This window comes from Bacidia gigantensis (assembly GCF_019456465.1).
Source record: "Bacidia gigantensis strain McMullin 20006 chromosome Unknown contig_180, whole genome shotgun sequence".
Classification (NCBI taxonomy): domain Eukaryota; kingdom Fungi; phylum Ascomycota; class Lecanoromycetes; order Lecanorales; family Ramalinaceae; genus Bacidia; species Bacidia gigantensis.
In genome coordinates, this window is record NW_025408596.1 from 1,790,902 (window position 1) to 1,807,153 (window position 16,252).

Genomic DNA, 16,252 nt, shown 5'->3' on the forward strand with positions numbered 1-16,252 from the left:
TTGTACATCAAGCTTTGCACTTGTGCTTTGCGTTATACTCCCCAAGCAAGCTCTTCAAGTCTGCGGCGCGAAGGGGCGAGAAAACGTTGCCAAACCAACCTTTTCTCTTGTGGCTGTCGAGACCAAGCTGTGCAAGCAACATATCGGCATATTTGATGACGTCGAAGAAAAACCAGATACCAAGCTGTCCTTTGTTGAGGTATCGACGGCGGCTCCACGCGACTGTCTCTGCAACGCTCCGCTCCATCTCCTCCTGCGAACACGCGATGTGGCCATCCAGGTACGCGACAGCCCACAAAGCCTGTGCCTCCGCTACGAGAAAATTGTTGCCTACGACCAGTCTACCCAGAAAGAGAATGGATCGATCATCGTTCTCCGAGACTGGGGCCATCGTCTTGTAAAGTCGAAAGGGTGTTAGGGCAGGCTCTATCCTACGATACATGGGAGGATGTGCAAGAGCTGGGAAGTCAGACAATACTTGCGCGTCAGCGGCGACATCAAGCGGCGTATTCGTCGACTCGCTGTATTTGATTGACACTGGCAAGCCCAACTGCGCTGCCGTCGCATCGTCAAAAAGCGCAGATTGTGGCGACCAGCCTGTGCAATAAATCAATAAATCCGCTGGGATCGTCAGACCTGACTCCCCGGTGCCCTTCTCCTCTGCCAGTGTGATTTCTCTCTCGTCAATAGCTTTTAGGTTCCTCCTATACACATCGACCCTGTCCGCAATCACATCCCAGAAATCTTCTCGCTGATTGATCCCCGAGCTATCGTTCTGCCAGAACACGCTACTCCAAAAGTCAGCCTTACTCCCACCGCCCTCACCTTTCGAAGGGTACAAAGCACTCACGGCGTCTGGCTCTCCAGCCCCTCAAAGCCCCTCCCCATACCCTCACCTTGCTCCCTCCCAAAATTCGCACCATCTCTATACCCCCGATCCACACTCTCCCAAATCTTTCTTACCATCCACTGCCCCACTCTCGTCCTGTGCAACATACCCTCCCACCACCTTCCCCCCGCATTCCCCGTCCCAAACACACAAGGCAAGAACCCGGCCACAAACCGCGAATAAAATCCCTCCGCCCCCTTACTAGGCAAGAAAGCAGCAGGTCCATTCCCATCCTCGCGAATCACCCACGACACATTTGTCCCTCCCCCTCCACAATTACTATCACCACTATCACCACCATCACCGTTACTACCACCAGCAGTAGCGCACGCATAAACAACATCAGCAGCCGACTTACCCCCACCAACAACCACGATGTGCTTCCTCCCCCTCCCCCCGCCCCTCGCCAGCTTCATCCTCATCGCATGGTGCACCCGCCAAGATCCCCTCCCCCTCCTCACACCTCGCAAAGTCTTTCTGATGAATACACAGCCCACGAAACCCCTCCTGCCCTTGCACAGCGGGAATTGACGGCTGGGACGCCAGGCCCGTGCAATCAATCAGCGTCCTCGTCCCCACTATCACCATTTTTCCTCCAGAAGGAGGCGTGCACGCAAGGTACCAGCGGGGCTGGGAGCGGTGGGAGCGGTGGGAGGGCAGGGCTTTCGAGGCGGTGGTGGTGGTTACGCGTGTGTTGAATATGATGCGATCATACAATGAGACGTTGTTGTAGATGTGTGTACGGGTGTATGTGTCGAGGTATGCGGCGATGTGGCTTGCGTGGCAGAAGGGGTGGGGGTGGTGGTGGGGGTGGGAGTTGATAGGGGTGGTGGGGGAAAGCGGGCGTGGGGAGGCAGGGGGGAGGGGGAGGGGGCCGTCGGAAAATCGAGACATGTTGAGGGGGGTTTGGGAGATGAAGGATGAGTAGACGCGTTCTATGAGGTAGGGGGGTTAGAAGGTGGTGGTTTCCTCTGTGGTAGGGGAGGGGGGGGGGAGGGGGGAGGAGGGTGATGGGGTTGATACTCACTTGAGCTCCACACCCCGCCGACAACATCGTCGGACTCTATAATCGCTAATTTTGCGCACGGGTGGATTTCGAGGTATGTGCGTGCTGCTTGGATGCCGTAGAGGCCTTTCTCACTCAGTCTTACGATATCCGCTCCTGAAGGGGAGTTGGTGGAGCTTGTTTACCTGATCCAATGACCACGACGTCATATGGTAAGTCGTGCTCGTCTTCCATCATCATGGTATCCGCACATTCTTGGGAGTTGTGAAAGGAGTCTTGCCCGTTAAGAAAGGTAGAGTGAAGATCGATGACGTAGTTCGCTGGCTGGCAGTCTCTGGCCATGACTTTCTTCGCTACTCTGCAAGTTTGGAGCTCACTTCTACCCCGCCCCCAAGTACACTGAACGTCGAACAACGACCAAGGGCTAAGCAGATTATACATGGCCGATTTGGCTCAGCGATTTGACCGGATTAGAATCGCTCATGTATTTTCTGGCACAGCCCTGGGGCTGCGCCTCTTCGACTGCAGCGCCCTGAGATGTAGCGTTGGGCAGCTGCATATCTTGCGAGAACCAAGTCTTGGCCTAAGTACTCACTCATAAGGTAGCCGATTTCTGCTTCGATGCCAATCAACTCGCGCATGCTCTTGTCCTAAGTATGTTACGAATGCCAGTTGGTAACATTCACCAGAAACCTCGTCCGGAAAGTGGGCCAGCGGCAACCACTTTTCAGACGCGGCATTGAGTCATCTGAGCGAATGAGGCCAGTATGGATCCACCAAAAATGGCCGTGGGAAAAGACAGGAAGCAATTGAAAAAGAACTTGAATTGGATCAAGCTATGGGGCACGCTCGTGACGGCACGTTCTCCCTTCGAACCCACCCTCGTCTGGCCCCCCTTTCCCCCTTGACTCATCTGTGACCAGCTTCCAATGCTGCTATTGCCAGCCCTGCTGTTGGGTCTGGTGCTTGCACGCTCTACGAGTAACAGCCCGTCGTCGGCCACAGAATTTCCCTTCAACGCCGACGAAACGACGAATAATTCGTCGGACGCATACTTCGTCAGAATGAACGCGACTACGCTATTGACTATTTCCACTTGGTCGAGCACGTTGACCCCGATTCTGGGGGCGGTCTTGATGCACTTGTGGTCCTATCGCGCGGCTTCGAGTATCTCCAAGCATTCGCAGGATAGCGACAGACAGGGTCTACCTTCTCCGTACCAGTTTGCTTTGATACTGGAGATGATCAAAGGTGTGTAGGTGTCTGTACGACCTGACGGCGGCACGAACTATACTGAGATCTCGATTTCTTCTTGGCTAGGTAACGTCGCGATATTGTACCAGTGCTTAAAGTATCTCTTCGGGTGGCGTCCTCGTGAAACAGCTGTGAGGTCTTTGTTCAAATCTACCATGCTCATGTTGACAGTTGTATTTGGATTAGGGTATGAAATCTCTTTGTGATATCCCCTCCAATATCATCCCATTGCAACTTTTGTCCCCGAAAAGTACTGAGCGTAGTGATTGGGATGCTTACATTGTCGTATAGCCTCTTGATCCTTCTCGCCGACACGTGGCTTCATGTAGTCACCGAAACGGTCAGTATCTCCAGGTCGCTTAGATTGACCGGAGTGGGCAGCTTCGACGGCAAAATTAAAAATTTTGTTCCAAACGCTGTCGACCGGGTCCAGGACGAGGAGATCGAAAACGCAATAAAGTATCAAGGCACATCTATGTCGGGAGGTTACTGGAGCACGCAATTAGCTTATGATTGTGGTCTGGAGCACTCAGCAGGAAACATAATACCTTGTTCATTAGGATATGGCATTAACAACACCAATACGTTGAAAGATTATGGCAAGGTGAACCAATTTCTCTCCAATTCCTCTAGCACTTTCAATCCTCAGATTACACAGTTTTCGAATGCTGGTATCAATTCGACAATGGTATTGATTGTGCCTGCCGATATCCAACAGAATTCAGATTCTCCCCTGGACTTCACGGCGCACACCTATGGTGCCAGTACGACCTGCAAGCCTGTGACAGAGCAGTGTGACATGAGCTTGTCGCTGAACTATACTTTAGCCGTCAATTGTGATAAGGCTGGCTCAACATATCAACAATCCGTGGGCATTGGCAACGAATCTTCCCCGTTCGAAAACCATACACTACATTCCGATCCTAGGTACACAAAACCTATCCCTTGGAACACGCCTTACCCTCAGGACAGCGGTGGTACCAAGTATTTACCAACTTTGAACATGACAAACCCGTCATATCCAGTAGTTGCCATGGCATCGGTCAATTTCAACGAGGAATCTGACCTCACTATCGTGACCGAAAATGCTGCTGGTGAAAGGCAGTTCTTGGGCATGGTGCTGTTTTGCAGTCACACCATCTGGGCCACGAATTACACATTCCTCAACAACTCCTGGCTCGTCAATGAAGCGGCGCCAGCAGATATCCAAGTGGCCAACATCACAAACATCCCCCTAATGCTCGGTTATCTCCAACCATACTTCCATTACCGCGTAGACGACGTCCTAGCCACCGACATCCTAGACGCCGGACTCCAGCCGAACGTAACCACACAAGCACTAGCAGACAAATACGCCCTCGCATACAGCCAAGCCTCCATGGCCATCCTCTCAGCAAATCTGAGAACCACACCAGTCCACTCCGCTCAGATCCGGCACAATCTGCTCGTGGCCAGAGTCCCCAAAGCGCCGCTCTTCTGCCTCGTCGTGCTCAACTTTCTGTACGCTGCACTCGGTCTCGGACTCACACTTTATGCGCTCCGAGCGGTGCGCAGGGACGAGGCTGTCATCGATGTGCAAGCACGGCTGAGCGTGGCGGGACTGACGGCTGAATGTTTCGAGGACGGGGAGGTGGTGGGGGGGAAAGTGGATGCCTCGGAGGATTTGTTTGGGGAAAAGAAAGGACGCGGGGGAGGGAGGATTGGAGTGAGGTGGTGTTCTGATGGGGAAGGTGACGGCGGGGGCGGGGGCGAGGATGGGGTGGAGAGTGGGAGTGATGGAAATGAAATACGACTGAGAGGGAGAGGGTGGAGGTTGAGGCGTTATGATGTCGATGAAGGAGCAGAGATCGAGAGCAAAGAAGAGGAGAAGGAGGATGCTCACGACAGAATTGATTTAGTGTAAAGTCTTATAAATATCTTAACAATCTGAACCTCATCACCTCACATATCGACTATCCCCAAAAATCTCTCACACCCTTCAATAAGCTACCGTATCACTTAGCCAGATATCAAGAACAAAGTAAATAGGAACAACACAAACCCCGATGGCGCATCCTCCATCCCCCATCCTCAAATCTTCTCCCCGCCCCCACCACCCCTTCCCTTCCCCACGACGCCCTTCTCCCTCAACCTCGCCACAAACCCGCCAGCATCCCCCCCAAGGCCGCCAACTCAGTGCTATCCATCACAACCTCATACTTCCCTTCCTCCCCTGCCTTATCACCCCCACCTCCCTCCTGCAGGTCCCGCTTCAACAACACCACCATCGGGTATTTCACCCCGGGTTTCGAATCGATGAATTTCTTGATCTGTCCCACCCCCAACACGCACTATTAGCCCTTTCCTTCCTTCCTTTCCCCCCCCCCGCCGCGCCCCACTTCCCTCCCTTTCCTTTCCTTCCCGTACAGGAGAGAAACAACTCACATCAGCATCCAATTCATCCCGATGCAACTGCTTGACCTCCATCCCCCCCTCCCCTCCCCCATTCCCTCCTCCATTTCCAGACCGCATAATCTCAGCTTTCACACCCCTCCACGCAGCGCTCTCCTGCAAATGCAGACCGCCATGCGTGAGATCGCACGCGGCACAAGCCGGGTCTGCAGATTTAGAGCAGGTGATTTTGCGGTAGGAGTAGCTGAGTTTGCCGAACAGGGTCGAGGTCGCGTTGTAGAGGATGTAGAGTGTCGTGGTGGGGGGCATGGTTGGGGGTTGGGGGAGGAGGGTGGGAAAAGGTGGGAAGGGGGAAGGGGTGGGAAGGAGAGAGATTGCCTGAGTATATATATATATACGGTCTTGATGATTTGAGAGGGGGAGAAGGAGGGACGGGAGTGATTGTGATGACAGTTGGTGGGGGAGGGGAGAGGGGGGGGGGGGTGCCAGAGAGGGGGAGTGAGGCTGAGTTGGAGGGGTATTTGGAATTTTAATGGGCTTGCTTACCTCATATCAAGCGAGAAAGTGGATGCGAGTGCGAATGCGAGATTGAGAGAGCAAGAAGTTTTCGATGGGATTATTAAGTGGAATTATGCTGCTTTTTGAAGTACTTCGAGACGTGGCAAATTCTTGTGCTAGAGTTCATCAAAACCGTGATTCTTTGTAGGATCTGGGCTTTCGCTATGTATATACGCCAGGATCTAGGTTTGAAAGTCATGTTCTACACGCACCACCACTGCCCTCGCCGGCCGCTGCGTAGGCAATTGTTTCATATCCCTCGCCCAATCCGCTGGGTCCACGTTTTGCTTGTGTCCGAGCCAGCCTTGCACTCCGAGTGGTAAAACGCTCTCGTCAACGTGAAGACCAACACCTTTTCCTCCCCCTTCCCCACCATCCCCTACATCCCCATCAAAACCGAGGCTAACACTTACCACACCTCTCACAATCTCTCTCACAACCTCTCGGCCCAGACATCCTTTCTCTCCCGCTCCGAACGCAAACCCCTCTTCTGCATCCTTGCTGTCCTTACTAAGAAACCTGTCCGCCACGAAAGTCTCCGCGGTGTCACCGTAGATCTGCGGGTCTCTCCCCGCGCCGACGAAGTACATCCATATGTCCCACCCCTCAGGCACCAGCGTCTCCCGCCCCCTTTCTTTCTCCTCTCTTCCTTCATTATCGGGTGCCGGGAGAACGATGTCCGCAGTAGTCCGCCGCATGATGCCCACAACGGGCGGGGAGAGGCGTTCAGTCTCGATAATGATGCTATCAATGAGGTCGCATCGCTGGATACCAGCAAGGGAGCGCAGCTTAGACGCCAAATTACCCTCCCCTCTCATATTCATTCGGCCTTCATGAGATGAAGATGCCAGGTAGATGTTGAGGAGGGTGGCAGTCAACAAACTCGCCAGCGCCTTTACAGCCAGCGAGGAGGTAAACAACAACAGATGTTTAGCGACGTCATCTTTCTCCGCCGTAGAAGACGGGGCGAATGGACAGCCGCCACCAGGGAGTGAATCGACGCGCTCACGCAGCAAAGATTGCAATCTCTCCCTCGCAGCTATACCCTTCGCCCGCGGCGACTTCCAGAACGGCGTGCTGACACTAACCGGAAAGAGGGAGAACTGCCCACGAAGAAGTGCTTCTTGCAGCCTTACGAAGTCGGGGGGAATATCGGCGATGTCGTTCGCGGAAGAGAGGAACGCGCCCAGGATAAGTTGCCAGGAGAGTGTTTTCATGCTATCATAGAGATCGATGGTCGAGCTTGATGGTATGTTGCAGAAGTGCAAGCTCGTGATGGACTGAACCATTGGACGGATCTTGGTTGGCAGGTCGGCGATTCTGTGCCGCCAGGTGTCCTTGTATTGGTGGTGGCCTGGAGGGTCCGCGAGAAGCAGGTTTGGCGGCGGGAAGAAAGGCGCCATAAGTTCATCGTACGCTTTACTGGAGCTAAGCTTCGATGTTACTTCTGGGCTGCAGAGGAGGAATTTGATGTGCTGGTATGATGAGATGACGGCTACGTTTCGATTCAGCACTTTTGCGTGGATTGGAACACGCGCGTCGGCGAGGTCGGGGTGTTGAGAGCGGAAGGTGAGTACGCGGGATGTGATGAAGGATTCGGGCGAGGCGTGGAAGGAGAAGGTCTCGGAGAGGGCGGAGAGAAGGGTGGGGGAGCCGTAAGGGAGAAGGGGGGCTTGTGTCATTGTTGCGAGATGAGGCTTTTGGTGGAGGTGATGTCTACAATAGCAATGAGTCGTAGACCCGATGAACTTGTTGCTTGAGGAGCATTGCAACAATCGACACTTGGATATCCGGATGAGAAGGCGTATGGACGATAAGCTTCCAGTGGTTCAGGGTCTTTGAAATATATGTATCGAGAACCGCTTATCGTGTTTCCTTAGTTTCGTACCTCTTAGCGACTCTTACTTGGTAAAGAATTGAGTTGCGTGGTTTCGTTTGGCCTACCAGTTGAATCCTACCTTAGCTTCAAACCCCATATTCAGCTTTATGCTCCCAGACTCCCACTGACCACTCGTTGGTATTACTAACGTTAATCTCATCCACTATTGCCAGACCTTTCCTCTTCTGGAGCAATAGTCACCGCCTTCTCTGGTTTCTCCTCTTTCAGGGTCATTTTCGAAGCTCTTTCCTCTTCCGTATCAGCATTTGTAAGACCCAGACCTTCAGGAGCAGCAATTGCAGTATCATCCTCATCAGGCCGGGAGGGTAAGCCGCTGGCAATTTGCTTCTTCGCTCCCTTCTTTCTGAAAGGCAGTAAGCCCGACGTCCGTTTCGTCCAGCTTTTTCGAGGATCTTTTTGCGAAGGTGGTGAAAGACTCTCTTGCTTAGTCTCAATACTTTCAGGCGGCTCTTCAGTGATCTTAGCCTCGTTTTGCACTTCGTCATTATCGTCGATTTGAACAGGCTCCTCTGACAATTCTTCTTCAGCCTCTGGCTCTTCGACAAGAGGTTCGTCTACGATCTTGTCCACTTTGGAGGACTTCTTGAAGAAGGCCGCAGGCCCGCCACCAAGTCTCGTCCTCGCGTTCGCAAATATATCGTTCGGATCCCCAAAACGATTTTTAGCAAGAGCGACAATGTCATTAGGATCGCCAAATCGATTCTTCGCGCTCTCAACTATATCATTTGCGCCAACCGTCTTCAGCCAGTCGCGACTAAATGCCACAGATCGCCACGCTACTTCCTCGTCGGCTTTAGTATTCGCACTGTCTGCGGACTCCACCCGAGATAAGTCTTCAGCACCTTCTTCTGCGGTTGTCATGTCGGCACTTTCCTCGAATCGCTCCCAGGATTTGCCGTCTTCGGCTATCTTCCACCCTTTTTGGGCCTGACCTGGGCGAGCTCTGAGTTTCTGCTCATTTTTCTCTGTCCGAGGATGCGTCCACCAGGTTGACCCATCGCTGTGGTCGATGAAGTATTGCCTACCGTGTCGGGTATATCGCATTTCCCACAGCCCGGGGAGGTTGCTTCGTTCCTCGCCGTTGGGGTGGCTGCCAGATCGAATTTCGTTCTTGAAATTCCAGTAGAAGGAGCATCCATCTTCATTCTTGCGCACGACCCAGTCCGAAGGTAAAGGCTCATTGAAATTGTCATCGTCATCTGTGATCTGTTTGGGTACAAGGAAGGGGTATTCTCGAAACTCGATGTCCACTGGATCGTCAAGGTCGCGTACGGGAATGTCTGAATGTGACTGATCACCCCCTTCGAACCATTCCCAACTCTGGCCCTCCTTGTCTAGCTTCCAGCCACATGCGTCGTTCTTCAGCGATGTGTTTTTGAGAAGTTTGTTCCTCGTCCACCAAGTCGTCCCGCGGCCATCAAACCCATAGTGGACCCAGTACCTTTTCCCTCCAGCCGTGTATCGCATTTCCCAGTCTGGTAGAAGTTTCTTTCTTTTGTCGCTCAAAGGGTGCGTTGTCCTTTCCACCCCCGCTATGATATTCTTGAACAGTTTTCGGCCATTTTCTTCAACAGTGAAGGTCCATTCAGGCGGTAGCGGTTCATCGAAGGTAGTGAGCGATCTCTTGAGCGATCTTTGTGCCTCGTCGCCTGCTATCGAGTGTTGAGGACCATCAGGAGCTTTCCAGCGGATCTCGTTAGTAGCCAGCCTTCGGTACTTCTTTCCGCGGTCTTCGTCCCACTCTACATTCCATTCTGGAAGCAGCGTTCGACGTTCATCCTCAATCTCCTGTCTCATCGGATGCACCATCGTGGATCTTGGAGGATCCTCCTTATGATCGACGTACTCTTTATCACCCGCTTCATTGCGTCGCAGCTCCCATCCATGCGGTAGAGCCATGATTGTTGATCGTATCCAGCCTGTCTTCAATTTCTTCTTCACTGCCCATATCTCTTGTGCACCGGGCCTTACGTCGGTGATTTCGTCTGTGATGACGTGTCTATACTGTACGCGATCCCCGTCAGTTATCTTTTCCCATCTCCTAGACAGTGGAGGGTCCATTATTGTAAGGCACATTTCTTGTTGATCCGGCGGATCCCAAGCTTTTGTCTTCTCGACGTTGTCGAAGTAGTAAGGCACGCCTGTACCTGTCGAGCGTTTTTCGTATCGCGGGACAAGTCTGCTATCCAGTGAGGATGATCTGGATGAGACCTTTCGCGCTTCTTTGGTTGGTAGCCTTCGAGCGCGCGGCCTCGGTGTTGTTGGATGAGCAAATTGACTCTCATGAAATTTGGGCGAGACTCCTATTCCCGCCAGTGATTCTTCCATCCCGCCTTTTATTCCTGAATTGGTCTCGGTGAATTGATGCACCTGTTGGACGGCGATCGTAATGACAGCAACAGCCCATCGCGGTGTACCCACGAGAAATCCCGCCGTGAGCCACGGTATCGCTTTCAGCCACGCCGGATAACCAGTCTTTTCGTCGTCGAAGATTCCTTTCACTGCGTCCCTCATCGTCTCAAAGTTGAGCTCTGCCTTGCCATCTGGACCACGACGAACATACGAATTTTCTGATCCTTTTCGCAACGACAGGGAAGCCTCCAGTACTGTGAGAAACCAATGATCTCTCACTGCGCCCAATTGCTTCACCGCAGTCTCGGCTGAAGCAATATCTTCCCGGATCCATTGCCTCTTAGGATAGTGCATTGACCGGTCAGTGATCTTCAGAAGTATTTTGCGGAGCTTCTCGTCATGTTTCGCGAGCACTTCCTCGTCGCATCCCCTGTTGCGATAGTACATTCGCGTGATGCCCAGGATCGCGCGGCAGAAGTATTGTCTGATCCATTCATGCAACGACTCAAGCTTGGAGCGATGATAATGCAGTCCTCCAATATCGCGCAGCATGAGATCGACTGCCACTTGGCAATTGTTACACCAAAGGTCGTACTTATTTATGTGCATCTTGTTCAGCCGCGAGAAATATCGGTCTCCGATCGCTCTGATCTCATTATCAGTCATGGCCGTTGCGCCTTGACGATATCGCCGATGGATCTGATTTTCACGCTCTTCGTTCCACTTAGACATGCGCAGTCCAGTCCGGGTTGGGTCATAGTAGGCGCGCTGGAGCTCGAAGTATTGGTCGCCCACCTTGATCGCCCAGTGCATAGCCCAGGATAGATCTGTCCTACTTCTGCTTGACGCTTGCTTCACAAGGTCTCCGCCAATTGCAGTATTGAACGAGTCGTTGACAGGTACAGTGACAACAAAAATATCGCGAACATCATCACGCTGCGCAAGTCGGTGTTCCAGCATCCGCTCTCTAAGCTCGTAGTTGTCTTCAACGTCGCTATGCTGAGCTGCTGTAAAGCTGCCAGAATAATATGGAGTCTTCATATTTGGTGGAGCGAGCCAGAGCTGGCATGCTTCGGCCGTAGATTCAACTCCAGAGCAGGGCACGCAAGACCCTAATGCTCCTGAAATAGATTCAGCCTGTCCAATCCGCAAGCTTCGAGCTTTGTTGCTGGGTGAGAAACTATATGATTCAATGAATACGACCGAAACGGAGCACTGCCCATGATGACGAAGTTCAGTTCTCGATAGCCTTGTAAGCTTAGATCAAAGTACACAATCCCCGAAGTCCGGTCGGCAGACTTAGGTTCTAGCGAGAGTCTCATTGGGGCCACCAGGGCTGCGCTGGTTTCAAGCGTGCATTAGTACTCCCTAAAGCCAGATCCCCGCACCTTCATGCCGCTAATTGTGCTATAAGAGCAGGGTCAGCGGTGTCACAATTGGTCAGTCTTTCTGCCAGGATCCTACGGCTAAGCCCTGTCTGACAGTTGGTACCTGCGGGCGGAGTCGTCGCAATCTGCAAATGCCGATTATATGATGATTCGCCTTCTTCTTTGCATGCCCAATCCACTTCTTCAAGAATCATCGCAGATGAAAACGTAGCTCATGGGAGCTGGTGCGCCCAATGGCGATACTCAAAACCAGGGCTATTTACGCTCGCAACACCCCTATGTCTACCGGATCGGCTGGCTCGTCCTCTGGGCGTGGGCCGAATGTGGCAAATCGCTATCCATCATATTCGCGCAATGGCCTTCGATGCACGATCCCATCAAATACCTTCTCAACGTCGCCGACCATCATGAAGCAGACACACTGACGGAGAAGTGGGTCCAGGGGAAGCTGCAAGAACTCCAGTATGTTGGATTAAGTGTGCGTGGATTGCCCTCTGGTGAAGACGCATAGATAGTTGACGCTGATTGCGGACCAGGGTGCTCTGGTGACTGGCACCATCGCCTCCGCCTTCTCGTGGTTCTCAGTGCCAGATGATCCTTGGAGCACACAAGCATGCTGGACAAGTGCGCTGCTCCTGGGTTTCACAGCCATAGCCGTCGCGACACAACAGACTATTGGACTCGCTCGTTTGTGTAGCTGTGAAGATGGCTGGCTCAAGGTCCGTTGTCTGCTAGGCGAGAAGAATCCATTCTACGGAAGCCAGGACAAGCGTCCGTATTTCAGTCATCACCGGATGCATCGTGAAGACCGAGTGAGGATGAAGAAGAGTCAACTTTGGATTTGGCAGACGCCAGTGATGCTCCTGAACTTCGCCATATTGCTGTTTGTTGTTGGTCTCATGATAGCCATCTTTGTGCGGGCGTCGAGAACTCACTGGGACTGGTCGAAGGGCCAGATACAGGTAGGATAGGACCTCCATCTGGATGTGTCATCTCAACATCGCTAATGGACTCCAGATCGCAATATTCTTTGGCTGTGCCGTTTTCTTCTCGGGGACGAACTATCTGATCTGCTGGATATGCTTGAATGCAGGATCATTACAGTCAGAATCAGAGGTGAGGACGCATCAAGACCTGCATCCGCATACATAGACGCTATTGATTCACTGGGTATCTCTTCATGAATTAGATAAAGATGCAACCTACAAAAAAGAAAGATCACGTTGATTGGAACAACAAATGTGATCTCGTCCTCTCCAAAATTTCGTCCTACGTCTATCAAAATGACCCGCCAAAAGCATTGGGACACCGCGATCACTCCACAACCATTGCTGATGGGATGAAGCACGCCCCTCAACTCGCCCTCGCGGCCTCCTCAACACTCTACCCTCTCCTCCTCCGCCTCCTCAACGGCCCTTCTCCCTCCCCGCAACGCCTCTCCACCTCCATCCGTGCAATCTCCACTCTCCACTCAACCATCACCACCCTTCTCGCCCTCTACACCCTCAGGAACCTCCCTCCTCTCCCCTCCTCTCCTCCACCTCCCCATTTTTCGCAAGATACCCCCCATGCCTACCCCAACGACACCCAAAATCCCCTCATAACCCACCGCTCCGCTACCGCAAACGCCCTTACGGCTCTTGAGACAGGCTACCTCCTCTCCGCCCTCCCCAGTCTACTTCGCGAAGCTCGCGCACATGATCGACGCGCCAGTAAGACTATGGTGGCGCATCATGGTGGTATAGGGTCTGCGCTGCTGCTGCTGCAATATTACATCCTCCGTGGCAGAGAGAGGGGTATTCTTATTATTGTGATGTTCATGCTTATGAACGCCTCAACGCCTCTGCTGAACCTGCGGTGGTTTCTGCGGACGTTCTACCCGCAGAAGAGAGAGGTGAGAAAGGCAGTGGATGTGCTGTTTGCGCTAGGCTTTTTGGCAGTGAGGGTGTTGCTCGTGCCTGGGGTTGTGGGGGTGTATGGGAAGGTGCATGGGATGGGGGTCTTGGATACCTGGAGGACGGGGATGAGGTGGTATTGCAGACTTGGGACTGGGGCGCTTTGGGTGGGAAACTTGGCGTGGTGGGTTGGTATGGTGAATGGGATGCTCGTGGGGAGGGGACGGGGGAAGGCAGGTTGAAGAGCTTTGGCAGTAAGGAGACGAGTACAATCGATTTTGCGTACAGACATCGAGTCTCTGGTTGATGAGCAGATTCGTGCCGCTACCGCAGTCTTAGGCCACCGTTCAGGTGACTAGGAAACTCTCTAAGCGGGACATTCTACACCAACATTGGCAAGCCCATGACGGGCGGATTGTTGAGGAGGTCATTTGATCTGTAATGATCTAGAAGGCAGACCCAAGCCTGAGAAGTATCGACGCACTATAAGGTCACGCGATCGTGAGCAAAGTATACCAGCTTCAGCATACGCCGCTTTGCCGCTGGGCTAAGCAAGCGGTTGAGCTCTTTATACAGTCGCAATTTGATATATCAATGTTGGTGAAGCGAACCTCGACATTGGAAGCTCAATTGGAGCCACAATGTGACTCACAACGTCTTGGCAACTTGGCGATGTTAGCAACGATTTGCTCAGCACATACTTGGCTGTGGTAGTGATATCTCTCGCATAGCCTTTCAAGAGCACAATTTCAGCAGACGGAAAGATGGCCCGTCCAGCCAAGATTGCATTACGTACAGATCATTGAATTGGCATAATTTTCGGCGACAATCATTTGCGCATTGCCCATCTACTTCACTTCAATCACTACTACTGCGTACAGCCTCCATCACGCCGTCTGATTCCCGCCCTCATCACAATCCCCCTTTACCACCATCCTCAAATGCCAAGCAACAGAATGCAAAGAAGAATACATCAAACCCGCCCAAACCCATGCCCTGCATACCACTGCATATAAAGTCGCCGAACCCCTCTACGGACCCAAGTACAACGAGCTCACCATCCTCCTTTCCTTCCCACTCTTAAACCCAACGCTTTCCCTATTGCCAACACCATCCGAAACACCACTTCTCTCCAACGCCAACGATGACCATCCTCCTAACAGCCGGCATAGGCAAAACCTCCACCCACATCGCCTCTCTCCTCTCCGGCGCCGGCATCCCCTTCATCCTAACCTCTCGCAACCCCCAACCCTCCCCCAACCCCTCCGACCCCCCGACCACACGACCCCACCAACAGTAAAATTCGACTGGCTCAACCCCACCACTTTCTCCGCCCCCTTCACACACCCTTACCTCTCCACCCTCCCCACTAATCAACAGCGCATTGATACTGTGTACATCATCCCGCCAGAAACGGAAGACTACACGGACGCGTTGATCGAGTTCGTGGACTTGGCGGTGGATGTGTATGGCGTTAAACGGTTCGTGATGCTGAGTGGTAGCGAGGTGGAGATGGGGGGGAGAAGGAGTTGGGTGGCGTGTGGGGACATGTCGTGCACAGGGGGGTCGGGTGGGCTATGTTGAGGAGTACGTGGTTTATGGGTATGTTCTCCCCCCTTCCCCTTTTCCCTTATCCCTTATCCCTTTACCCCCAACAAGGTTTTTCTAGAAATTATGGTTTGGTTGTGGTAGATGCCGCATCTCAGACAGCTTTTTTGCTGAAACGAAAGGGGTGGGGATGCAGATAACTACAAAGGCCCGCAATACGTGCACACCATCAAAAACGAAGGCAAGATCTACTCTGCGTGCGGAGATGGCAAGATCCCGTTTGTCAGCACGAAGGACATTGCGGCCGTGGCGTTCAGGGCGCTTACGGACGAGAAAGCGTGGAATACTGACGTGAGGGTTCTGGGTGGGGAATTACTGAGTCTGGACGATGTATGTGCCCGTCCCAACCCGTCCCAACCCTTCCCAACCCTTCCCCCCTTTCCCAACCTCTTCTCCCCACCAACAAAAATCATCAGAGATCCAAAGTGCTGATGAAAGGAAACACAGGTGGCAGCAAAATTCACCAAAGCACTAAACAAGCCAGTCGAGCATGTGAAGCTTTCGGAGAAGGAAATGGGCAATTTGTATAGGGAGACGGGGATGCCGGGGCATATTGCAGATCTGATTGCGTGGATGGAGGCGTACTCGGCGACGGGAGTGGAGGAGAGGATGAGTGATACGGTGGAGAAAGTGACGGGAAGGATGCCGGTGCGGTTTGAGGAGATGATTGAGGAGAGTAGGGAGGTTTGGTTGTAGATGGGTTGGGTCATTTTGGGCTTATAGGGGGGTGTTTGGGCAAGTGTTGGTGGTGATATGGTTTTCGAGGAGGGTGCGAATTGTAAGGGTGTAATGAGCGTGTGTTGTGCTGGTTGCTATGTGGTTCTTGAGGTTTGCGCCATGTCTTGGGTTCAGGAAGACAGCTCTCGCTTGAAGCACGAAGTCCGCATTTTCAAATTGTGTTGACGATTCAATATTGTTGTAGATTACCTGCCGGATCGACCTCAATACTCATAACATAGACATGTGTATTCTGACCTTGAATTTGCTCATGTCGTCATGAATCCCATCTAA

The 16,252-nt window shown here is 52.6% G+C and overlaps 5 protein-coding genes across 5 annotated transcripts; 2 read left to right on the top strand and 3 right to left on the bottom strand.

The window, feature by feature from the left end:
• Positions 1–7: 7 nt before the first annotated feature.
• On the bottom strand, positions 8–1,783 carry KY384_003462 (uncharacterized protein; the record flags this gene model as incomplete). Its single annotated transcript, XM_044811976.1, has 3 exons — positions 8–788; positions 851–1,198; positions 1,248–1,783. The coding sequence occupies 3 exons, from the start codon at positions 1,781–1,783 to the stop codon at positions 8–10; spliced, it is 1,665 nt and encodes a 554-aa protein (XP_044671109.1).
• Positions 1,784–3,310: 1,527 nt separating this feature from the next.
• On the top strand, positions 3,311–5,052 carry KY384_003463 (uncharacterized protein; the record flags this gene model as incomplete). The annotated part of the gene is made up of 2 exons (XM_044811977.1): positions 3,311–3,336; positions 3,441–5,052. The coding sequence occupies 2 exons, from the start codon at positions 3,311–3,313 to the stop codon at positions 5,050–5,052; spliced, it is 1,638 nt and encodes a 545-aa protein (XP_044671110.1).
• A 1,228-nt stretch (positions 5,053–6,280) lies between these two features.
• Positions 6,281–7,780, bottom strand: KY384_003464 (uncharacterized protein; the record flags this gene model as incomplete). The annotated part of the gene is made up of 1 exon (XM_044811978.1): positions 6,281–7,780. The coding sequence occupies one exon, from the start codon at positions 7,778–7,780 to the stop codon at positions 6,281–6,283; it is 1,500 nt and encodes a 499-aa protein (XP_044671111.1).
• A 353-nt stretch (positions 7,781–8,133) lies between these two features.
• On the bottom strand, positions 8,134–11,391 carry KY384_003465 (uncharacterized protein; the record flags this gene model as incomplete). Its single annotated transcript, XM_044811979.1, has 1 exon — positions 8,134–11,391. One exon carries the CDS (start codon positions 11,389–11,391, stop codon positions 8,134–8,136), a length of 3,258 nt encoding a protein of 1,085 aa, XP_044671112.1.
• A 561-nt stretch (positions 11,392–11,952) lies between these two features.
• On the top strand, positions 11,953–15,937 carry KY384_003466 (uncharacterized protein; the record flags this gene model as incomplete). The annotated part of the gene is made up of 6 exons (XM_044811980.1): positions 11,953–12,216; positions 12,275–12,700; positions 12,756–12,854; positions 15,014–15,114; positions 15,364–15,571; positions 15,689–15,937. 6 exons carry the CDS (start codon positions 11,953–11,955, stop codon positions 15,935–15,937), a joined length of 1,347 nt encoding a protein of 448 aa, XP_044671113.1.
• Between the last annotated feature and the right edge of the window lie 315 nt (positions 15,938–16,252).